Genomic DNA, 26,494 nt, shown 5'->3' with positions numbered 1-26,494 from the left:
CCATCAACTGATTCCAACAATGGTTCTAGGGTTCCGGCGACCTAAATATTAAGGCTTTTACTAGAAAAAAGTTTCTAAAGGTACGATACAAAGTTATCATGATATTTGGGACAACTTGTTGAGTTTTTGGGAAAAAAAATGTGTGTTTTCCGGCCAAAAACGTTTTTTACGGCGACCTGAAACTAACGACGATAGAATTCTGTTAGTCGCGGACCGTTAAGAACAAATACGTTAAAAGTTGGGACCGTCAGCAACCAATTCTGTTAGTCGCGGACCATTAGGAACAAATATGTTAAAAGTTGGGACCGTTAGCGGCCAATTCATTAGTTAAGACCGGCAGTAACCAAAAGACGATAGTTGGGATCAATAAAAACCAATGTTCATTATTATTATATTCGTTTTATCTTTACTTTTTGATAAAGTAACACTGAATGTCTGAACGTATGTATAGATCGCATTATAAAAAGATCTATTCTAACAATAGAAAGATAGAAAGAAATGATTTCATTGGAAGGGCGTGCGTTATGCGGTTCGGTCAGGTTTTTGATTAAAACCAAATCAAAAACTAAAACTTTGATTTTTGGAGTTTTTGACACCATTTGGTTTGGATTTTTTGGTTTCGGTTTTTTTCGTTTGAGCTTTAAAATTTTTGTCTGAAACAAAAGTTGGTAAAAAATAATGAATTTACGTATAAATAATTTTGTTAATTGTAAAAAAATAGATTATTATACATTTGATAAAAATATTGTAGTTACGTATTTATTAAATTCTTATAAATTACTTAATATAAAATATAAAAAAATAAATATTTAGGATTTCGGTTCGTTTTGGTTTTTTCGGTTTTTATTACATGCAAATTGAAAACCGAACCTTTAGTGCGCTTTTTACAAAAACATAGAACCAAACTGTCGGTTTTGTTTCGGTTCGGTTTTTCGGATTAGATTTTTCGGTTTCGGATCGATTTTTTCGGTTTCGTACACACCCCTAATTCATGTGATGAAAATGGCATTCACTATATTTGACAAGGTTTTTAAAAAGATGGTGAGGGAACGTTATGGACGGTACGTGTTCTTGGCGACTTGAATGGTCCTACTAAGAGGGAAACAATAGTCAGTTTTACCAATTATTACAGGAGTTTGCAATCGGTTTCTACGTTATAATAAGTTAGTTATGCTTAGTGGATTCTAAATAGAGAAGACTATTTGGATCGGTATAGACTCTAGAGTGAATGAGTGCAGCCACAAACCTTGCCCATGGACTTGAGCTCCATAACAACTAGTATATCCACCTCTTGCTCGTGTAAGGCATCTCATCTAGACGCCCTCCAACTTTCGAACCTGCTCCTATGCAAGTCACATCATAATATTATTCTGTCTTTTAACATTCGACCGTAGAAACTGGTGAGCTTATATACGGGTAACATGATTCGCTTTGTTCAAGCAGATTCACCCACACCTTATTTTGATGTATTGTTAATAAATATTTAATGATTTTGCAACTACGTCATTATTATTAGTAGTTTATAAAAATAACGGAATAGCTCATAAGTTTAATTAAGATATTTTTAAATAATATGTTGGAATTTAATGTTTTAAATAGACTAGGACCAATTTGTGTATCTTACAAACATAGACATGATATTAAAAATTTTAAAGTCAAAGAATTCATCTATAATTTATTAGTTTTAGTAGACTAGGGTCCATATTTATACAATTTGCACCCATGTGTGTGGCAAAAAACCTTAAGGCAATGACAGTTCATAGTTCATAGTTCATAGTTCATAGTTCTATGTTTTAAATAGCTTTTATTTTATGCTTTGTGTTATGAATAACTAGAAATGTATAGTTAAAACGTCATGTCACAGTCATGTAAATATTATGTTTTAACGAACTCACTCTTTAACAAACGTGTTATTGGTTAAGTAGGTTTTACTAGATATAAAAAAAATTAATAAGTTGTTAATGGGAGTATTTTGTGGGGGTGAACCCCTCTCGTCAACCTTCTGAGCCCTTTGGGCGCTAACAAGTTAACGGTAAAAGGGGTGGCAGGGGTTAACACCCAATTTTTTTGTTAACAAGGTGATGAGGTGGCAAAGATGCCACCTCACAGCGAAGGGTCTTATTTTAAAGATATACATTAAATTAATAAGAAACTTATTTTAGTTATCCATCTACTACTCCTTATGTTCAATAATGACCAAATTCACGTTGGTTCACCGTCGCAAAGCTCGAATTTATATGTCTAAAATATGTAAATTTGTTGTATTTGAGTGTTGAACTCATTTTTTGTTTAGTTCTCGTATTGTGGCTCGATGCTGAACGAATTGCCGTTATGCTGTTGCGTAGGGTTTCTTTTGTGTTGTTACAAGTCAAACATAGATATGAATTTAATGAGAATAAAACAATTTGATGTAATCACTAAATAAAAATATTAGATAAATTTAACCACTCACAATTAAAAAATAAAAAACATTTTTTAAAACTAATTTTACTGCTTACAAATCACCTTTCATTAGACAACAAGGAGTTGATTTGTGAATAAAACAACATTAGTCATACCTATCAAACACAAACTTGTTGAAAGTATTAATATTGTAATTTATATTCTTAAGACAATGATAAAATTAAAACATCATATTATTCTTTGCTCGTAACGTAAAAACCGAATAATAAACCAACATAACCTGATAAAACAATTCAAAAGAAGAGTATAACAAACTCCAGCCATAATAATCTTCAATCATGCGTGATTTGGTTGTTCGATTACGGTTGCTATTAGTCATAAACGGAAAACATAAATTAACAATAAATTGTCGATCCATAATAGGTGAAATGACAAACAATCTATTAGCGCGACTTTAGTGGCTAAGGCTTAGCCTATTGACATAAAAATATATCTGTTTTAAAACTAAAAGTTTATTTGGGGTTTTTGGGTTAACCCGAAACCCATAAACCACACCCAAAAATTAACCCGAATTACTTCGGTTGGGGATAGTCTTTTCACGGGGTTGGTTTTTTGGGTTGGATTAGTTCAAGTACCGGTTGTCGGGTTTCCTCGGGTTGGATCTTGAGTTTCTGGTAAAATTGACAACTCTACTTTGAGAGCATGAAAAGATTAGACAAAATAATTAAACCATACATCCAGACTATTAAAATTTATAGTGGCGGATCTAAAAAGAGAAGTTCAGGGGTTACCAAATAAAAATTTGGTAACGGTAAAAAAATGCGGCCAACAAGTTTTGAACCTATGCACGTAAAGTTCAAGAGATTTATAGTAATGCTTGATAGCCACTAACACTTCTAGATAATGTTAATAAACTTCTAAACATAATATACATACTGATTTCTTAATAGAGCTAAAAACATTAAATATTCGCACTTCGTTGACAAAGTTGAAGGGTAACCCGGGCTACCCCACAAACCTCCGAAATTCGCCTACGAAAATTAATATGTATGAGTAAAGAAAACACAAAGAAGAAGAGAATGAAAAGAATGTTTTGCTTTCTATAGTTTTCATATGAGATGTTAACTCTTGGTTTATAATGACGAGCTGTTAGTTTAGTTAAAACGTTAATCTCGTATTTAGTTGGCCGATGATAAAGTATGTTAGTTGAACCGGTAAATTAGATAGGTTGTTGGACCATATTTAAAAGATATATCTAATCTCATATAGTGATTTAGCTATCACTAGAAACTTATACTTTATTTGTTTTATTTTTATACATGTTAAGATTACAAATATAAAAATGAGATTCGGTACAAATAAAATTAATCTACTAAATATGCAAATAACTAATGTAACAATTTTAAACTAGAATAATTATGTTTTAAAAAATAAAATAGTGTAATAATAATTACTATAGTTCAAAAGTTACATAGAAATAATAATAACATTAGTGTTAACATAATTACTTTAGTTATTTATAAATTTCTTATGATAAAAGTCATTTGTATTTGATCCATACACATATCAAAATAGTCGTTGAGTTTTTAATTCGTGCAAACATGTAAGATGCGGATTAGAACCACCTCAGTAGTTTTACCTGTTGCATCTGTATTTATTTTTGTGTTTATATTTCTTAGTGTGTTCTCCGAGTTTCGTTATATTTCTAACGTATGTCAGTATTGCATATTTTTTAAAACACAAGTTTTTAATGCATAATATATGATGCATGATTTAAGAAAGTATGTAACTTTGCAAGTTTAGAGAGATATATAATTCCTTCTTTTTTCTACATACAAATTTTCGCGTTAATAAAAAATACACCGCATTAAAGAAGCAATGCTCTAACGGTAACCCAACGACTTTTTTTAAGGAAGCTAGTTGGCTCCAGTATCGTTCGTGACAAAATGTCGTGCGCAAGCCAGAGTTTTACCATAGTGGGCTTTAAGTAGTAGGTTTCCCAAATAATTGGTGACGGGCCATGTCACCTAGAGGTGCAAAAAAAAAACCCCGAACCCAGGACCAGTTTTTTCATACATGGGTTTTTACTCCCTGAACCCGTACCTGGATGCAGACCCTATTTGTCCTACCTATCCAACCGCTAATACCTAAAAATCGGAACTGGTTCCAAACCCGAAACCGGGTTTTTCAAAAACCCAATCTATACCCGAAAAACACCTAAAAAATACCGAAAAAATACTCCAAAAAAGTGTAACCCCTTAAAAAACCCGATCAATTTCGAAAAATAACCGGAAAAAACAAAAAAATATTGTTTTTTCAATACCCAAAAATAGGTAAAATACCGGACCCGAGAATGACCAATACTTGATTTTCCAATACCAGTCATACACAAACCCAGTTCCAAACCCAAAACCAACTATTAGAAAACCCCGATTTATGCACCTCTAACGTCACCAAACTGTCTGCAATCACGAACGTGAATAACCTTTTACCATCGAATATACTGACTACCGAGTGACCAGACTTTGTTGATCGTTACAAACTTACGATACACTTTGCTTTAATAGGCCCAATTTTATTTGGGCTTTAAAAGTTAAAAAAACTATTTTATAATAATATACCAAAGTAACCAGACACGTCACCGTTTAGTTGGTCAACATTAAGCGGTGGAACACAACATAACATGGTTGCCATTCAAGACTCTCTTACCATCCACATATACATATATTATATCAATATCATCTCTGTATCTACACACATACCAAATTCATATATTCATATCTTCATTTTCCATTTATACAATCTGTTACAAACAGTTAATTAATTTTGTAACACTTGTTGTTACATGCAACAAGTTAATTAATTATTTTTGTAACATATTTTAATCATTTTATTATAAATTTTGATCATTTTGATTGATCGGAGATATGGAGAGTATGGATACAGATTGTAATTCATCGGCTTCTTCGATTTCTTCGACCCGAAAAATTGATCTTCCGGGTGATTTGTTGATTGATGTTCTTGCTCGTGTTGCATCATCTTCGTTTACGGATCTTTTTAATGCTAAATTAAGGTAATTTTTGTCTTTTGTGTATTGGTAGTTTTAATTACGGGTATGCATGGGTCTGTTTGGTTCGGTTTTGGGCCGAAATTGACAAAAACTGAAATTCTGGTTTTGGGTTTTTCGTTTTTTTAGTTAAATTTATTTCGGTAGTTTTAAATAAAGGTGTGCATGGGTCTGTTTGGTTCGGTTTTGTGACAAAAACCGAAATTTTGGTTTTGGGTTTTTCGTTTTTTAGTTAAATTTATATCGGTAGTTTTAAATACGAGTGTGCATGGGTCTGTTTGGTTCGGTTTTGTGACAAAAACCGAAATTTTGGTTTTGGGTTTTCGTTTTTTTAGTTAAATTTATATCGGTAGTTTTAAATACGGGTGTGCATGGGTCTGTTTGGTTCGGTATTGTGACAAAAACCAAAATTTTGGTTTTGGGTTTTCGTTTTTTTAGTTAAATTTATATCCGTAGTTTTAAATACGGGTGTGCATGGGTCTGTTTGGTTCAGTTTTGGGCCGAAATTTTGGTTTTGGGTTTTTCGTTTTTTAGTTGGGTTGGGTTTTGGTTTTGCAATTTGGGCTTGAAAATTTCTGGCGGTAAAAAGTGGGGCAATATGAATAAATTTAGGCCTTAATTTTTATTGTTAGTTAATAATTCATTTGATTAATATACATTTGGGCTATAATGTATTTAATTAATTACATGCAAAACCAAAAGGAAAGGTAACCGTCTGATTTTGTTTCAGTTTGGTTATATCAGTTTGTTTTCTTCGGTTTGGGGGCTGGGATCAGTTTTCTCGGTTTCATGCACAGCGTAGCGCTAGTTTTAATAAGTATATTTCCTTGAATTAGTACAAATCATGAAAGTATTAATGCCAATTTTGGAAATTTTTGGAAAAGTGGAGATTTTTGGAGAAACATAAAGAGAACTAGTAGTAATTTTTATTTTTATTTAAAAAAAACCCGGATTTCTAGTATGATCGGACTTAAATCTCGAAAATTGTTAGTTCGGTTACAAATTTTCCAAAAGCTTTCAGTTTTATAGGTTTGATCTAGTTTCCATTTGGATTTGAGATACAACAATTTATTCCCATATCATTATTGAAAAAGTTTGGGCAAAGCCCTCATTGTAACGTTTTTCTGTGGTTAAAGAAATCATATATCCATAAACGGTACATTTTGGTTAAAGAAAAAGAAACCGTACATCCATATATGGTACATATGGATGACGTCGTATAATATCAAAATCACGTAGTTTATGGTTTCGTAATATTCTATTTCGAATGATGTTTTTAATGCACGTTGGCACGTTTAGAAAACTCTAAAAACTTTTAACTATTACTATAAATGGATTATAAAGAATTGATACTCCATATATGGTAATCATGGGCATAACAAGAGGAATTCAATTGTTGATCAACCGAATTTTCGATTAACAAAGGTATTTGTGGTGATTTGGCACCAAATATTTGGTGGGGAAAGTAATTTAAGTGAATGTAAACACGCTTCTATTGGCGACCCTTTAAGCTACTAATGATAAAGTAAAAAAAAGTTTTTTTTATTTGAACTGTAAACTTTTATAAACACAGACACCATACAACAACACAACACCCACGGGCCACCTTTACAAGCCACAAAAAGTTTATTTGAAATAAGCTTAAGTATATTTTCATAATAATAATTATTATGAATAATTATAAAAAGATATTATAAGTGCTATTGATAAAGAAATTTGAGATTGTTAGATTTAGATTTGGGACCTGAGAAAACTAAAAACTTTGTGATGCATTATTATTTTGGTATAGGTGTGCTATCCATCCAACTAATTAATTGTTGTGGGACAATTAATAATGTTATCCTAATATAGAGCTTCCTTTAACCTTTTTTTTTTATTTTAGTGTTCTTGTGGGGCCATCAATAGAAACATGACATGAATGACAGAACATGTGTTTTGAGGTTCTAACATGTTAGGAACTAGGAAGTGTCCTAGATACTTTTTGGGTTGTGACATTGGTTTCATTAGACAATGAGTCAACTTGTTCAACTTGTTTGTTTTTTTTAAATAGTGTTGGGATTGAAAAGTTAACGCGCTGTTGTCGTCGTTGTTTAGTTGTAGGGATTTTCTAGGTGCAGCGGAAGACGAGTTCATCTTTGAACATGTTTCAATCGACAAATTTCCGGTTATTCATTGGTTTCCTCCAAGTGAGGAATTGCTTTTGTTCTTGAATCGATGTGTTGACAAAGGGAACCCGGAGACAATGTTCAGACAAGGAATGGTACGAAATGATTTTTAATTTTGTATTGTTAACCGTTTGTGGCATTAAATTTTGTAGTGATGTATATGAGCCCAGTCAAGCTCGAGCTTGACTTATTTGGATCTTTGTATCCAAAGCTCAAAGCTTGGCTCGTAAATAACTTTTCAAGCTATGGCTCAACTCATTTATTATTTATTAGTTATTTGTTCCCCTTATTTATAGACATACAATTATTTTTATATATTTATAATATAACTTTTTATACATAGTATATATATATTATTTAGTTAAATTATATCATAATCATACGCATAAAAATATCAATTATGTATATATATAAAAGGCTTATGTGTGAAGCCCGGGTTGGTTTATTAATCAAACTACAATTTAGGCCGAGCTCGTTTAAGCTGAGCTCGGATTAAGCTTTTAACGAGCCGTTATTGAGTACACATGACTTGGCTCGACCCGTTTACCAATTAAGAAAATGTTAGTCATCCATATAATTTACTTTTACATTCAAATTTTATAGATTGAGTTCTTTAGCCGTGCGAGAATCGAAACATGACTCGAGTACCTAAAACGGGCAACCGAGAAAGGACATGTGGAGGCGACATACGTGTATGGCATGATCTTACTCTCTCGAGGCGGTCAATCGGGTCAACAAGGTTTGAACATTCTAAATTCAATGAAGGTGACAAGATCTAATTACTTGAAGTTACGCGAATGCCGAGCTAAAATCAAAACAATTATACGCGAAATGTGGATTAATAATTCGATTTCGCTAAATGAGGTTACATGCAAGTGTCAAGAAAGAAACATGTTTGGTATGAGAAAAAGAAAGTTTGAAGAGGAGGAAGAAGTTTTATGTTGTGATGCTTGTGGTTGGTATCTAGAGGTTATCTCATTTTGTAAAATAGTGGATGGTGTTGTTTAGGATGTTATCAAGTTGCATATTGTTTTTAGGTCATTTAAAATTATGATTGAATAATATTATTTGGTTATTTTAAGTATTGTTGTATAGCTTGTAAAGTATGTAGTAGGCCATTTAGAATTGTGATTGTTTAAAATAGATTTTTTGTTTTATTTTTTGTTGTAGTAATATGTGTTAGAAATTATTAGAAGACATGTTTAGCATTTTACAATTATTAAAAGAAATAATGAATTTTTGTGACATTTTTTAATATGTTTGGCTATACATAGATAACAGGAGGTTAAGGGTTTAAACCGTGTATAATGCAATATTTTGTCGTTCAGAAAAAAGAAAAACTGTGTATAATGCAATATTTTGTCGTTCAGAAAAAAGAAAGAGAAAGCTAACAAAAGAAATTAAACCCGAGAAAATTTAAGAGTGGTAGTAGGAAACGTATTCGGATACGCGATAAGATGAGTTTTAATAATTTTGCGGATATGAGACGGTATAATATAAGTGATATCGATCCAATTACCCAAGTTATACCTTGTTCTGTATTTTTCATCTTCCTTTATTCTTGTGTAATATAGTTTGATACACTTTGTTATGAGATGAATTTTAATATATTTTTCATATACATGAAATCTAGAATAACAATAAAAGTAATTTTAACAAACTAACAAATATACTTAATATTCCTGAGTATACATGATAGTAGTGTTGCAAAAATCCCGACCAGTCACCGATTAATCCTCGATTAATCACTAGTCCCCATTTTACTAATTAATTTTGGGCTAGTCAGCCAGTTAATCAGTCAATGGTCAAATCCGGCCAAAATCAGCGGTTTCCGGCAAGATTCCGATCAAAATCAGCGGTTTCCGACGAAATTCCAACCAAAATCGGCGGTTCCGCGCGAGATTTCAGCAAAAACCATCGGTTTCAAGCGAGATTCCAGCAAAAATATGTTTGTGTATATATAAAACTGAAAATTACATATAAAAATGCGTGTATGTATATATAAAACTGAAAGTTATACATTAACATTTGATTCGATTAATCCTGATTAATCGTCAGTCCCCACTCCACCGCTAGACTAACGACTAGTGATTTTTACAACACGATGATACCCAATAGGCAATAGGTAATTAGCAGTAAGGTACTCATTAGATATTGGCCTAAATATAAGATACGATTTTATAATCAGATATAGAACTGAGATTATCAATATACTCGTCTCATTATTATGGTGGTACCGTGAAGAAGGTTTGCTTCTTCATGTACATTGTACTAAATATATTTACTCTTCATTTACTCTTCTTTTCTTTCACATGGACTCGTGGGGTGCAAATGCCACCCATCACATGTGTGGACCAACAATATACTAAGTATGCCCAATTAACTAAAAAGATGTCTACGATGTTCCACTAGAACATCTAAGTTAAGTACTCAAGTACTTAACTCACAATCATCATCAAAAAAATGTTTTTTGAATATTTAGTTTTTAAGTATATTTTATGCATTCATAAAATAAATTTATAGAATATTAAAGAATAATGAGTCAAGCTTGTCTAAGCATGAAATCAACTCGTTTAAAGCTTTATTTCTAAAGATCGAGCTTGACTCGTGAATAATTTTTCAAGCTTGAGCTTAGCTATTATATATTTATTTTTTAGCAATTAATTTATATGCATTTATAGTTTTATCTTTATATGAATTAAACGCGTAAAATTGTCTAGTATATTTATTTTAAGTTTACTTTTCGTTATAAACTAGTGACTAACCCACTCGCTGTGACGGGGACGTGAAAATTTTGTAGGAATCGTTAGGCAGATAAAAAAGTTTGAATAAAATAAACCTAAAAAATATGAAAAAATAACGAAAATAATAATAAAAAAAGGAAACGGGGGATGGGGGTTTGAACCATGGAAACTAGTAATGTAATTTGTTTATCGAGAAAAAATTATTAGAGTCTAGGGGTCGTATGATAACTTTATAAAATTCAATGGTTGACACATAAATTGGTTAAATTAAAAGTTTCAACTTTGACCAATTGGCTGGCGCTAAACCCAGTTTAATAAACATAGCAGCACAGTCCCAACTTTTAACCTATTTTCCTGTACTAAGTATTTTTTTTCCAAACATAGTCTAACCCAGTTGGTTTTTCGTTGATATAACTTCGGGGGATACGTAACGTTTGTTCGTCGCATTTTATTTCTATACGTAACATTTGTTCGACGTATTTTATTTCTATAAAGTCCAAAATTATATTATGACTTATGATAAAGAGTTGATTAAATTTTAAGACAAAGAATATTCCATGAGCACATGGTATAACTTATAGATTGCAAAATCCTAATGCGTGTTATATTTGCTATACACAATCTTTAATAACATCCACAAACCCATATTTTTGTCATATAGTTTTAATTCTCCTTCAACCATTGGTTTTAAAAAGTTATCAAACCAAACCAAACCGAACCAAACCAGACCCGCTTAGCCACTTTCTGGCTAAAGGTTCAAGATCAAACTCTCGTTCTCCTCCACTTTTCAGGTTAAATCAGTCAAACAAGTCAACTTCTACGAACCATCTTCACCTTTTGAATCAAACAAGACTCGAACCACCGTAAACACCCTTGCTCACGCTTCTCAGCTTGGTCCACTAGGTTTTGGCCTGTGCCAGACAAGCCCAGGGTTCCGACTGTGCAACTTAACAATACCGTCCAGGCTGCTTCACACCGGTTTTTTTTTTCTTGCAGTGCTGCTGACGTCCAAAATCAGCTACGCGTTTTTTAAGCAAATACCACTACCATGGAAATTCCAAATCTTGGTGGCTCATCAATACCAATATTCACTCTCATGTATACTTTTATATATTTTTAGGCTATTTTATACTTTTTAAAAAATGGGATACCAAAAAAAGACTAGATGCATCAAGTTGTCTAATATCTATAGCTCATGGCATACCATCAATCATTCTATCAATATATGCAAATTTCCTACACACAAAAACACCACACCATTTTGCATCCCAAAACACACCACTCCAAAACCTAGCTTTTGATTACCACATTGCGTACTTCATCATAGACACATCACATTACTTAATATCCACCCCAAATGACCATCTATTCATCGCCCACCACATGGCGGTCCTCTACGTGTTCACAACATGTCGGTTTGTGGTTGGTTATGGCGGTTTTGCAATACTGATCCTCCTCATGCTAGCAGAGGTCACTAGCCCGCTTCAAAACGCGTGGAGTCTTGCTAGTTACCAGAAGGATGAGGTGGCCGCGACAGCTCGGTTGTATCGGGTGGTGTCTCCTTGTTTTTATGGGGTTTACACTATGGTTAGAGGGGTGTTGGGGCCATTGTTTGTGTATAAGTTGATGGTGTTTTACTTGAATGGTGGTGGTGTTGGGCTAGTTCCTATGTGGGCTTGGGCTTCTTGGATGGTTGTGACTTGTGATTGTGAGTGCTATTTTGGTTAGTATGTTGTGGGTCTCTTGTCTTTGGTTAGATTATTTTAAAGAAATAAGTAAGATAAGTAAATTAAGTTAGATATAGAAATATAGAAAAGAATATAAAAATTCTTTAGAAATTTATATTGTTTTGTGTATAAATATATTTATTTGTATGATATTGGTGTATACAATGTTGTAAAAATCGTGAGTCGGTAATTGGGCGGTGGGGTGGGGACTAGCGATTAATCGGATCGGACTTAATGTATATTTTTCAGTTTTATCTATACACGCGCACATTTTTATATGTAATTTTCAGTTTTATACATACACAAGCATATTTTGGCTGGAATCTCTCTTGAAACCGCTGGTTTTTTCGGAAATCTCACGCGGAATCGCCATTTTTGGTTGGAATCTCACGCGGAACCACTAATTTTGGTCAGAATCTTGCCAGAAACCACCGATTTTGGCCGGATTAGACTGGAAACCGTTGATTTTGGCTGGATTTGACCATTGACTGATTAATTAGCCGAATAGCCTAAAATTAATGAGTGAAGTGAGGACTAGCGATTAATCGGGGATTAATCGATGACTAATCAGGATTTTTGCAACACTGAATATCATTATATTAACTCTTATGTAAACTAAAATAGCAAAGACATTAAAATGATGGTTCTCAACCTATGCTATGTTACATATCAAAACGTGTAAACGAGCTAAGGACGGAGAAGTAGAAGAAATCACATAAAGAAGGAGATTAAACTCTCAAATCATTAAGCTTATTCATTACGTATCATCTCTTCGTTTAAGTACAATTCACTACTTACATTCACATTCTCCATATTATGCCATTATAACAATTGACTCCCTCATATTATGCTATTATTACAATTGACTCCCTCGATTGTTTACTACCTAACAACCTAACAACTTATTCGCAAGTTGCCTTTTTGAATCAAACTATTAGGTTTGGATGCTTGGTTGAATTAGTAAACCCTCAAATACTATATCTTATGTCTCATACCATTTAATATAAGTGTTTGTAAATGACTTATTCTCATCTCACTTATTTTTTTACCAGACTTGTTTTTTTATTGGGGTGTGAATTTCTGAAACGACACAAACCTAACACAAAATTCGCAGATTGAACCTGTATAGCTAAACGGTTGGGCTCAGATTAACCCAACGGGTTCGCGGGTTGGGTATTTTATATTTTATGCATGATTGTAAAACTAAAAAGATATTAACCTAAAATTTTATAATTAAAATATAACTGTTCTATATATTTTGTGTTAAAAAAATGAAATTTAAAGTATTAATATGTGATAAAAGTATAAAAATAAGAACTTTCGGGTCAAACGAGTCGTGTTCTGATCAACCCACGAATATACGAGTCGCGTTCGGGTTAACCTGCTAATATACATGTCGTGTTCAGGTCATCGTGTTCAAGAATATAGGAAATATATCGTACTCGAGAGTTATATAAAATATACTCATTTTTATATCAGAAAAAACGGATCCGGGCCGGGTTAGGCCCAACGGGCCGGACGACAACGAACTTAAGTCCAAACACCGAGACCGATCCGAATACACATATATAAGCAGTTTGTATATATATATATATAAAGTTAAAAACAGTTCAAGCAGCTGAACTAACGTAACTTCGACGGGTTGTATCGCTTAACTGATTCTTCAACGGCTATACCATGCGCACCGAAGCAGAACACCTGGTTCATCATAACCTTGCTCAACGAAGACTGTCGTCTATGGAGCTTTGGTTTCCCATTGCTAAACAACGGGCCCGAGCTAGACCGTGCATAGTCCTTGGTTACAACGTTCGCGGGCCTAAGCTCGTCATCATCGTCTCCTGAGCCCGAAGACCAAGACGACCCAGAAAACTGGCTCGAGGGTGAACCGACTTGTAACACGCCTTGCGTTAGCCCGGCTAAAACTTTTTCTTTGTTGACGGGCTGGGCCCGAAAACCCGTTTACTGTTTGCTTTCATATACCTTTCTCGAATTGAAACGGGCCGGTTTTCGGGCTTAGTTTTTCTTAAATGAAAAGAATCTAGAGATTCCCGATCATCGTCTTTTTTCCTGTGGGCCCACCCGAAAAGAAGCTTTAACCATCGAGACGCTGCAGACGCAGACGCAGACGCAGACGCGCTCGTTCCATGCTCCCGGTAAAGTGGGCCCGAGTTTGACCGGACAGGTGAGCTGAACCGAGTCAACTCACCCGAGTACATCGACTCCTGGTCATTATCGGCGCATATGTAAAATATGATCTCGGCGTCCGGAACTCTGAAACAAGTTCCGGGACTGCCCGCGATCCCATGTGTTCTTAAATGGGACGCGAGGGCAGTCCTCGTCATATAATCGTTATAATTCGATATCCCACCAGCCGATATCAGCCTCTTGATGAGAATCTCGGAAGAGGCTGATACCGGCTGCTGTTTCAAAATATCAAGTGGGGTCATCTGGTCAACGTCTCGGATATTCAAGTCAATGTATCGAACGGTCATAAGAAGCTCGACCAAGTCCGAATGGATGTTTTCAAATATCGCAATGTGAAGAGCCGTCCGACCGTCGTTGTTTTTAATGTTAACAATATCCTCGAAGTTTACTATCTTTCCGCTCACGAGGTGTTTCATGAGGTCAACCTGCTGGTCAACGCGTCGGAAGCCCGGTGTTCGGAACCCTGCGACGGCGGTGTGAAGGAATGTGTCGCCGTAGTTGTTTGTTGAGGTGATTAACGACGGTGACGATGAGATTAGAAGCTTGACAACGTGTAAGTGACCGTTATATGCAGCATCGTGCAGCGCTGTGTTGCCTTGACTATCGGTTGAGTTGACTATATCGTATGACTCGAGTAAATACTTCACAACCTGCAAATGTTAAGGTTACTGTCAGGATTAATAATCACACACACATAACTGATAACTAGGGGTGTGCAAGAAACAATAAAAACCATTCCGAAACCGGAAAAACCGAAAAATCCAAACTGAAAAAACCGAACCGAAACAAAAACCGACGGTTTGGTTTTATGTTTTTCTAAAAACCGAACTAACGGTTCGGTTTTGGTTTTCCATGTAATAAAACCCGAAAAAAACAAACCGAATCGAATTCCTAAATTTTTATTTTTTTATTTTTTATTTTAATTAATTTATAAGAATTTAATAAATATGTAACTCAAATATTTTTGGTCATATGTATAATAGTCTATAAGTTAACAACTAACACAATTATTTATACTTAAATTCATTATTTTTTGCTAACTTTTTTTTTCGGCCTAAAATGACAAAAACCGAAACGAAAATGAAAACCGAAAAACCAAAACAAAAAAAAACAGAAACCGAACGGTTTCAAAAAATCCAAAAACCGAAGTTTAGGTTTTCGGTTTGATTTTAGCCTAAAATCGCACCGAACGGCACCACGCACACCCCTACTGATAACTAGCGCGCTGAACGGGTCAACCCGACATGAACCTGAAAATCTTGCAGATACGTGCAACCGAACACGACATGAATATTCCCAGGTTGACACTAACACGCTCGGTAAAGGTTCACTTCCTATCTTTTCCATATTAATACTCAAAAATTACAAATTGAAAAAAAAAAATACAAATGTGTATAAAAAACACTTAAATTTAAATTATAAAAGAGGTTAATATCATTTTAGTTTTTGAATTTTAGCGTAAAAAATCATTTTTTTTATTTAAGAACAATATACTTCATGAAAAAAATGTGACCAGTTATCCAACCAACAAAACTACTTGTTACAAATAGCAACAGCATATAATATACAAACACATTTTTATAAAATTGTTTTAGACATGAATATTCACAAACTGACATAAAACTTTTAAACACGGCCCGTTTAATCCAAAATAGGTTATTTCTTCTTCCAATTATTTTTTTTATAAAAAACTCTATATTACTCTAAAATTACAAATTTAGAGGAAAAAAAATTAATTATAAATATGTAGTTGAGGCCAATATTTCTTCTTCCAATCATTTATTTAAAAAAAACACTATATTACTCTAAAATTACAAATTTAGAGAGAAAAAAAAATTACAAATATGTAGTGGAAAAAAAATTACAAATAAATTAAAAAAAACTCTGTATTACTCTAAAAGTTATGAAATTATGATATATTGATACACAATATATTTTAATAAAGTACTACAAATAAACAGGTTAAAAGGGTCAACCTGAACCCAACCTGTTTAGCTAAATATGTTCGTTGGTTGACCCAAAACCGGCCCGAACCGATTCAGACTAAACCTAACTCCACAAACTTAACAATCAAAACACAAAATTAATAAACGAAAACCGATTGATGAGCCAAAATACCTCGGTTTGACCTCTCCTGGAAGCCGAATGCAACAAAGTATTCCCCTGCAAATCTCTAAACATCAAAACATCATCACACTCATCAAGAAACTGCTTCAAGATTTCGAGGCTTCCGCCGCGAGCAGCCGCATGAACCGCCCTATTCATCATCTCCAACTTAAAAACAGACCCAACATTTTCGACCGTTGACCACAGCGAAAAGTCAATCAAAACCCGAAAAACCTCACTGTTTTTACTTCTTGCAGCTGCATACAATATATCAGTCACACCATACTCCCCCTCACCGAAAACCAAAAGCAGGTCCCGCTTTAACAAATTTTCAACAAACCCTAAATCACCAGCTGATGCAGCTGTGTAAAGCAGCCACCCGCCGTAACCGGCCCGAATCAACGAATTATGACCATGACCATTTTTGGGCTCACCTTCAAGAAGCAACTTTTTAGCCACTTTTGATCGGTTTTTCGCCACATCAGCGAACTGTTCTTCGTCGTCCCACACGGTTTCAAGGCGACGGATGCGGCGCAGGGAGGTTAATTTGATCAGCAAATTGGTGTCAAAATGGAGAAGCTCTCGGACTAGATCGTAGTGGCCGTTTGCAGCCGCTAGATCGATCGGAGACGCGTACCACCATTGATCACCTGTGCTTTCCCACCTTAATGGGAATAATGAAGGAGGCATTGGAAAACAATAACCTTAAGTTTTTAACACAAGAAGATTAAAAAAACAAAAAAGAGTAAATTTGGAAAGATTTACATAAAAGATGATAACTTTATTAAACTTTATTATAATTCAATAAAATCCCAAATACAGAAATTGATTTACACAAAACCCTAATGAGAATTTGGGATTTTTTTGAGAATTATGATAAAAAAAATGAGTCTTTATGCTTCAAGATTATGATCAAACACACACACACACACACAAGCTATTAAAACAAGATGACTAAAAGAGCAAAAAGAGTTTTTTTGTAAAGGTTTACAAGAAAGATGAAAACTTTATTAACATTCAATAAAAACCCAAAACCAGAAATTGATTTTCAACAAACCCAAATGAGGATTTAGGATTTTTTTTTTTGAAAATTAATAAAATTAAGCAAAAAAAGACAACTTTATTAACATTCAATAAAAACCCAAAACCAGAAACTGATTTAGAACAACCCCAAATGAGGATTTAGGATTTTTTTTTTTGAAAATTAATAAAATTGAGCAATAAAAATATTAATTTTGGAAAGATTTATAGATGATAACTTTATTAAAATTCAAGAAAAACCCAAATGAGGATTTTGGATTTTTTTTTTAAAAAATTGAGCAAAAAAAGATTAATTTTAGAAAGATGAAAACTTTATTAAAATTCAAGAAAAACCCAAAACCAGACGCTGATTTCTTTTGAGATTTTAAGTGAAAACTGATTAAAGATTCAAACTTTATCAAGTTTTTGAAGAAAACCAAGATTTTGAGTTTTTTGGAATAAAAAGTAAAATTGAGCAAATTTAGAGGTATCAAAGGTATGATGATAATAATAACATAAATATTTATTTGACAAAAATTTTATTTTTATTTTAAAGGGTTGAAGATGAAGGTATGATCAGAATCACAGAAATGGAGGGAAAAGAGACAAAATTAGACAGATGGAAACAAAAGGAGTAAAGCCACATATAAGTTTCTTGTTTTCTTGATGAACATATTATTATTATTATTCATGGTGAATAAAAAAAGATGACTTTTGCAGAGTTGGAAAGGAGATTCTTTTGTGCTTGTGATCACACACGTCATTGCCGGTGATAATATTATGTATCTATGTGTGAAAGAAATATCTTAAATGCAAATTCGGTTCGTTGTTTTCAGTAGTATCGGTTTGTCGTTTAAAAGAGAGTCTAGTTACTCTATGATATAATTACATAATTACTCTACTTGTATATATAATTACTTTATTTGATTATTATGTTTAGCACGTTAATTTTATTTGCACGTTAACTTTCCCCTATATATATGGTGTGCATTAAACCTACAAAAATGATCCGAAAATGAAGAAAACTAAAAATTTCGAGCCGAAACAAAAACTAACGGTTTAGATTTATGTTTTTGTTAGAACAGATCAACCAAGCTTATGGTTCAACTTTGGGTCGGTTTTGCATAATAAAAACCAAGCTAACCGAATTTATATAATTTTATTTTTTACTATTTGTTTTAAGTAATCTATGAGAATTTAGTAAGTATGCAACAAAAATATTTTAGCTTAAGTGTATAATAATCAGTTAGATATTAATATATTTTGGGTCAATTTCTTTTCGTCTCAAAATTCTCAAGCTCAAATGACAAAAACGAATCCGATTCCGGTTTTAAGTTTTAACCCAAAACATACCCAAATAGAACCATACACACACCAAAGACTAAATTTTTAAAGGAATTTTGTTAAAAGATAAAATGGATATTTCACTTGTTAATTTAACAAAATAAATATTTGATATTTTGATTTTTGTTTATAAACGTTAATGTTAGACATCTTGACACCTAACTCGAATAGGAATGAGTGACGAGTGCGACATTAGCCAATAACACGAACCAATAAAACCGTGTTGCGTAAATAATTTTGTCGACGGATTGAGATCTTAGCTATCTATAGGCTGCTGAATTTTAATCTGGGGAAATTCGTTGACGCCTTTTGATTTTTGGGCTTTTTACTTGTAAAGACACATGTGTGGTTTGTTTTTATTGTACACGGTGTCTAAGACGTCAAGTGTCAACTTCTGATACGTTAAATTAGGTGAAAAGTTAATAAAATCAAATGTTTATTTTGATTTTGAGTACTTTCCCATTTTATAAATGCATATTTGTCTTCTTTTTTTCCTAGAAAAATCCAAAATAATCATCCAATCTTCTTATTTTTGGAGAAAAAAAAACTCACATTTATTTAATGTTATATCATCTCTTAAATTCAACATCATGTATTTTATGGTGAACAGCACAATCAATTCACCATAAACATTAACTCACATTCATTTAATGCTTTTTATGGTTCGGTTACAACTATAGTTTAATAAATAACCGAATTAAATATTTAGTGAACTCACGTTAAAATCATTATTTATTTTTTGAAAGGTCGGCTCAACAGTTTTAAAGAACTAAATTGAAATATCAAACAATTGTGGATAAAAACAAAACAAATAAATTGCTAAAAACCGGACTTGAACTCTTGACATGTAGTGAAGAAGCACACAAGTTTACTACAAAACCAATACTTAATATTGAATTTACTCTGCTTATTATAATATATCCACATTTAGTGGTCTGTTTTGAATTTCGAGACCTTAATCAAGTGTAGGCTTAAAATAATTGCTTGGTTTCGCTAGGCCCGACTATATGCCTTTATTTTACTGATTAAATGTTACACTTTATAGGGATTAAACCTCTTGTCCTCCTAGTATATACTATAACCCACATTACCATCCCACCCAAATAAGAATGACCAATAATATGTGTTGTAGATGGCAACCAAATTCACGTTACGTGGTCGGAACATGACGGGTTTTGTTACATAGCTTGGATAACAACAACAACAATAACAACAACTAGGGATGAGCAAAATTGGTACAAACCGAAATCGGTACCGATTTGGTACCGTCGGTACCGAATCGGTACCAAAGTTTTAAGTTTCAGGATCGGTACGATACCGGTACCGGTACGGTACGATACTATACGGTACCGATATTTCCCGATTTTTTACTCTCGGTACCGGTATTATCCCGGTACCGGTACCGAACCGAATATTTCGGTACCGCTACCGGTACCGAGAATTTCCGATTTTCGGGATCGGGAAAATCGGGATCGGTGCCATCCCATGCTCATCCCTAACAACAACAACAACAACAATAATAATAATAATAAAAGTAAACTACGGTTTTTGTTATTGTGGTTTGTCCAAATCTGCGTTTTTAATCCAATAGTTTCAAATTTGCATTTTCCGTCCCTGTGGTTTCATTTCACTTGCAATTAAACCCGAATTCACTAATCTCGTTAAGTCTGGTCGTTAAACCCATCAGCGTGCCCTTCACGTGAGGGGTAGTTTTGTTCTTTCCCCCCTAAATACACCCCGACCCCTCACATGAGAGGACTTGTGAATTAGGACTGAGGTTTATTTGGGGTGAAAATGACAAAAATGCCCCTCACATGAGAGGTATGCTGATGGTTTTAACGACCCGACTTAACAGGGTTAATGAATTCGGGTTTAATTACAAGTGAAATGAAACTACATGGACGAAAATTGCAAATTTGAAAGTATTATACTAAACCGTAGATTTGGACAAACCACATAAACAAAAACCACAGTTTACTCAATAATAATAATAATAATAATAATAATAATAGAGTTATATGTCCTTTTAACATGTCCAAAAAATATAAAACATAAGAGCAAAATTAAAATCAAGGAAAGGGGGCGGTGCACTTATTTGGAAGAAGTTGAATATTTAAAAAAAAAAACAAATATTAAGTATTAAATTATTTGTAACATTCACGCGGCTTCTAGCTACTTGTGTATTTTAATATGTTATTGCCACTATTTAATTAATTTTATATGAGTAATGAAGAAACATTGACTTCTGTTTCTGTATAGATAATTTGAAACTAATTTTTTTAACAACAAACACTTATAATCTTGTAAGGCTGTTCATTTTGGAGGGCTTCGTCGCTCCTTTACATCATCACCACAGAAGAAACGGGGCTTTCAAAGCCCCTCCCCGTAACGTTCCGTTGTAGTTTAATGCTCATTTACCATGTTATATATATTTATATATGTATGTGTTTGTTTGCGAGGAAGGGAGAGAAAGAGGAAAAAAACGCATGGCCCACCACTTCCCCCCTTCACCGCCCATCTTCACTACACCACCCCACCCTTACCGCCCTCTACGGTAATTTATATATTTGCGTGTTATAATTTATTTAAATTCTAAATTTTGTATTAAAAGCTTAACTAAATACATAACATAACAATATTTTATTCTACATACAATTATAACACACAAATATATAATCACATTGGAATCCTATATAATTTCAAACCATATAATTTAAGAAAAAATGTATGGTTTTTTAACAAATTTTGCAATGCAACCTATTCTATAAAATATGTCATTGGTATATGAATTGAAAAGTGACTCTGTATGGACTTCAGATACTTTTTTGTTAGTAGAAGAAAAATAAAATACGAGAAAGGAGAACGCGTGGTATATATGGACTCCAGATATTTAGTTGAATAAAGATCAGTTTAAGGAATTGAATGTACATGTTTGAGGTGTTTTGCAATTAAATTATACAGATAAAAATAAGGATTAACACAAAGCAAAACCTATGAAAGTAGGAATACAAGTTAAAAATTGTTGGCCAACTATTTATGGAACAAGTTGAACCTTTGAATTTGTCGTCAAAACATTTTATAAAACAACTAAATAAAAATAGATGGAGATGTAAAAATTACTTTTTGGTTTATGTTGGCAATATGAATGATGACATTTGGCCACTTGGCCTTTTCATTAATTCACATAAATTACTTAACACAATTTAGGTAGTAAGACAAGACATCTTATTCTCAACTTCACATTTTTCTTATTCTTTTTATAACGACGATTTTCTTGTGTGTTAGGCCATTGCATTCTCCAATTTGAAGAGCCCTTTTGCCCCACACTGGCCGGACTATGTTGTTGTAATCGAGCTCACATTGGCTTTAGAGTTTGACTTGGGCGTTCTCTCGGGAAACCATACAATCGGCTACCAACAATAACAGAACTCTCCAGCGTAACCCACAGTGGACTAACATCGGGTGAGCTCGGGATTCGAACTGACAACCTCGCAAGAAATAACTCAAATATATCATTGTCAATATCCACCCAAAGTGTCACAAATGGGGATCGAACTTGGATCTCTTGGATAACCCAAATCTCGTACCATTGGGCCACAATCGGAGGATATCTCAACTTCACATTTCATTTTTAAATTTGAATTTTCATCATCAATAGCATATAACCTATGTTTTCTTATATGATTTTCATAAATATTATGAATTTATAATTGTCTTAAACCGGTTATAAACAAGTCAACACGTTAATAACACTGTTACACGGGTCATGCCGTGTCATTCATGTTATTTGACAAATTATATCCATGTTCAATCTGCCGTGTCGTTTAACTCACTTATTATTTATTAAACATGCACATGTTAGACTGTTAAGTGACAATAGTTGGATTAAACGTGTCGTGTTGATTGTTGAACACTACCAGTTTAACACCACACGACACGTTTTGCCAAAAAAAAAGGTGTCGTATTATCTTGAAAACTTACCAAAAGTAGAAATATTCACAACATTTATAGATGCAGCCTCGTGACAGCTGCAACCATTTAGATGTACTAAGACTGAGGGGTGTGGGGGCTTCAAAGGGGGCGCTAGAGCCCCTCCGCTCGCGCCCCCAGGCGCTAATACCACACCAAATGGGCGCTAGAGGGGGCGCTACCGAGGCGCAAACACCACCCGTGAGCATGGTAGCGGGAGAAGAGAGAGAGGATGTGGGGCTTTAATATGGGCGCTAGAGGGGCGCTACCCACACCAGGGGCCAGAGGCTCCACCAGGGGCTCCAACACCCCCCTTATCCAGTTTCTCTCTCTGCCACACGTCATAATATTATTGGTTCTTGGCTCTGCTGGAGCCCCCACTAGAGCCCCCACACCCCTTAGTCTAAATTTGAGAGACATTAATTCTATTGATTTTATAAAAATACACATGGTGGTTGTCTCCATGACTCTTCTTTAATGATCAGTTGAAAATAATAATAATAATAATAATAACATACAGATAAGATCTGCACTTTACCCAAAACAAACCTTCTGAATATTGGTTCCTGCAACATCAAAATTTGTTCATGATCAGTACCGTGTTCATAAATCGTTGAAACCAACCGGACCATCTAAACTAAAACCAAGACGGTCGGTTTGTGATCCAAACAGTTCAGTTTAACGGTCCGGTTTGGGACTTGGAACTAGGCCTGTAAACGAACCGAACGGACACGAACAAGGGCATGTTCGCGTTCGTTCGAAAACTTTATACGAACACGAACACTTAATCGAATACATAAATGAACATATATGAACAAATGCAAATGAACACAAACAAACACACACGAACATAAATGAACAAACTTAAATGAACACAAATGATCATATATAACATCATTAAGTAGATGACTCTTCAAGATAATATTTAGTTATTTTCTATTAGTATGTAAATGGACATAAATAAACGAACTTCCCGCCGAACGGTTCATGAACAGTTCACCGAACGTTCGGTTCGTTTACAGGCCTACTTGGAACCGTCTGTGTAAACCAAACCGGACATTTAACTTATGGGTACTAAGCGTGTTGGGTTGGCAGGTTAAATTTACCAACCCGAACACGGCCCATGATTTTATCCGTGTCAAAAGCATCAATGCTAACGGCTAACCTGCACACACTTATATTCATGTAACCCGAACACGACCCATTTATCTAAACGTGTCATACGAGTTGACGGGTAATAATAAAGTTGAAAATGTATAAATCGGGTTGGTGAATTGTCAAAAATAGTTAAAATGAGCCATAAACACGTTTGTGGGTCGACCTGGCGGGCCAGCCTGTTTAACTAAACCAACCAAACAAGTTAACCTGAACAGCTGAACACGACCCGTTTTTTATTAAGGGTTAGATATGCAACACAAAATATGTTCTTTTTTTCTTTACAATTTTGAAATATGTAGTTATGTATATGTCTTAACAAAGAACCAGCTTTATCATTTACAAACTAATATTTTGGTAAAAATAAAAAATATATTCAAACCGTCAAACCAGTAAAAACAGACGTTCCCCAAAACTATAGTTCGTGGTTCGACCCATAATTTCCACCGAAACCAACCGGCCAACCAGGCAGTAAACACCCCAAAAACAACAAAATAATATTTACGGTAATGCACATACTTACCATTCTGTGTCACCGTAAATGCATAAAATCTTCAATATTCAAGATCACTTCATCTGATTCATATAACCTTCAACATGATCAGCAGCAACATAATTATACTTCTGCTTGAGTTCATCAACAAGCAAACCACATGTATGATATCTTGGTACAATATCTTTATCCACCATCTCCTTAAAGAACTCATACGCCCACTCGCACTTATTAGCCCGACACAGCCCGTGAATCAAAAGAGTGTATGTAGCCAAATCAAAGCTAATATGATACTTATTAATCATTTCATCCAACAAACTACCCAACAAAACATCTGTTTTACCCTTTCTAAAACACATCTTGAGTAACGGACTAAACGTCTGGATATCGGGCCGACAAAGCTCGGAACTTTCCATACTTTTTAAAACATTTAACGCTTCTTGATCCAACTTGTTATGACAAAACATTGCAATCATTGAATTATATGTAGATGTGGTTGGAATAATACCGGAACTTGGCATTTCGACTTCAAATACATCAACCGCTTCTTGAACCCGACCCGCTTTCGCTAGTGTATGAATCAACGCGTTGTAGAATAACACGTCGGGCTTAATTCCAAATAACTTCATTTTCTCAGGTATTTGTAATGCTTCATTAAAGTTATCATTTTTAATCAAATAACACATGATGGTGGTGAAGGTTATAATATTAGGAGGGCAGTTTTGAGCTTGCATTTCATCGAGGAGTTCATATGCTTTATCGAAACTCGAATTGCGACAGTATGATTCGATAATAATCGAATACGTTATAACAGACGGGGTAAACCCGTACCCTTTCATTTCCTGTGTAGTCCAATGTGCCGCATTGACCCGGTTGACTTTACACCAACCATGCACAAATATGTTAAACGTATAAGCAGAAGGCAGTATGTGTGATTTCAACTCCAAGAAAATCTTGCGGGCCTGCTCGACTTTACTTTCTTTGCAGAGCGTGTCGAGTAACAGATTCATAGTTTCCGTGTTCTTTTCCAGCCCAAATCTATGCAAATCATCGAATATTATTACGGCTTCTTCCCATTTTCCCGCCCCACAAAACCGTCTCATGACCTTAGCTATACTGCCAAGTGTTACTTCACGATGATGACTCATCTGCTCGATTAATGACATCATCTTATCCATTTGTTTCATTTTTCCTAATATGTCCAGCATTGTTTCGTACGAGTGTCACGATGGCGTGTACGTGTTACGTGATTCTGCCCATTTGAATATGCCTAATGCGGATTTCCAATCGTCTTTGAATCTATGCAGTAACTGAGAAACAAGATTATGAGATATCGGTATGGTGTTACAAGCTTGATCTTGCATGAGAGAGTTAAAAACTTCATCATGGCTTCTTCCAGATTTAACTTTTGAAACAATAACGTTGATGTGTTCAGATGAATCGGTACTGTATGTTTCTTGATTGGCAAGTGCATTGCTGGTGAATTTGAACGATTTCAAACGGTGATGAGCAGACTTTTCAGATGGAGAAACTGCATAAGATTTAAGTATGGGGATTTTTCTCACTATGATTCTTGGCATAGCAGAATATGAAGAAAGACTAGACGATCGGTAAACTAGTAATCCTGCAATTCCCAACAAGAATTATTTATTTAAACAATTTAATCTAAACATAATACTGCAAATCATACTGTTAAACAGAGTGCTTTTGCTTAAATAAGAATTTTGGTATTCATAAAAGTATCATTAACACATCTTTCTTGGGGATTCCACTTTTAGATTAAAAATAATTCGGAGGCTCTCCGAATTCTCAATTGGATAAAACTCGGAATGAGACAAGAACAAGTATGTGAATTTGTGTAAATTTTCGTAAACCATAGGCTTTTAAGAAAATAACCAAAAGTGATGAAGAAATCGTATGTACGGGATTAGGGCCTTATGCGGCTATCTTTTTGAAATCCAAATTTAATTAAAATTGCGCCTAATTTTAATTACGAATTTCATATGTAACAATTCCGGATACATGAAACTTTAAAGTAGCGACCATTGGATCCCTCATTGCTTAGGGTCTTCACCTCTAAGAACCAGTGAGGTTCT

General features: G+C 34.2%; 1 protein-coding gene and 3 pseudogenes across 3 annotated transcripts; 2 read left to right on the top strand and 2 right to left on the bottom strand.

Annotated features, from left to right (window-relative positions):
* The first annotated feature begins 5,176 nt into the window (after positions 1–5,176).
* Positions 5,177–8,738, top strand: LOC143555356 (putative F-box protein At1g67623; annotated as a pseudogene). The gene is made up of 3 exons (XR_013139186.1): positions 5,177–5,476; positions 7,565–7,730; positions 8,239–8,738. The product of XR_013139186.1 is annotated as a putative F-box protein At1g67623 (transcript).
* Positions 8,739–11,410: 2,672 nt separating this feature from the next.
* LOC143555337 (TLC domain-containing protein At5g14285 pseudogene) lies at positions 11,411–12,209 on the top strand (annotated as a pseudogene).
* A 1,520-nt stretch (positions 12,210–13,729) lies between these two features.
* On the bottom strand, positions 13,730–17,417 carry LOC143555344 (uncharacterized). Its single transcript, XM_077044909.1, has 3 exons — positions 16,430–17,417; positions 14,070–14,961; positions 13,730–13,995 (listed from the first exon to the last, which is right to left on the bottom strand). Exons 1-3 carry the CDS (start codon positions 17,105–17,107, stop codon positions 13,730–13,732), a joined length of 1,836 nt encoding a protein of 611 aa, XP_076901024.1. The 5' UTR covers positions 17,108–17,417.
* Positions 17,418–23,264: 5,847 nt separating this feature from the next.
* Positions 23,265–25,986, bottom strand: LOC143555336 (pentatricopeptide repeat-containing protein At3g04130, mitochondrial-like; annotated as a pseudogene). The gene is made up of 2 exons (XR_013139180.1): positions 24,429–25,986; positions 23,265–23,316 (listed from the first exon to the last, which is right to left on the bottom strand). The product of XR_013139180.1 is annotated as a pentatricopeptide repeat-containing protein At3g04130, mitochondrial-like (transcript).
* Between the last annotated feature and the right edge of the window lie 508 nt (positions 25,987–26,494).

This window comes from Bidens hawaiensis, unplaced genomic scaffold, assembly GCF_021521415.1.
Source record: "Bidens hawaiensis isolate Kalapana, Puna unplaced genomic scaffold, B.hawaiensis_p1.1 tig00018048_1, whole genome shotgun sequence".
In the NCBI taxonomy this organism is placed as follows: Eukaryota; Viridiplantae; Streptophyta; class Magnoliopsida; order Asterales; family Asteraceae; genus Bidens; species Bidens hawaiensis.
Note: the sequence above shows the minus strand (reverse complement) of the source record. Positions and strands in the feature narration are given on the sequence as shown.

What these genes read in the sequence shown, in the direction of transcription:
- LOC143555344 (XM_077044909.1), bottom strand. Translation starts at nt 17,107, where the DNA reads ATGCCTCCTTCATTATTCCCATTAAGGTGGGAAAGCACAGGTGATCAA. An exon ending in CCAGGAGAGGTCAAACCGAG is followed by an intron (nt 14,962 to 16,429) that starts GTATTTTGGCTC and finishes TAACATTTGCAG; the next exon opens with GTTGTGAAGTATTTACTCGA. An exon ending in AAGGTATATGAAAGCAAACA is followed by an intron (nt 13,996 to 14,069) that starts GTAAACGGGTTT and finishes GCGTGTTACAAG; the next exon opens with TCGGTTCACCCTCGAGCCAG.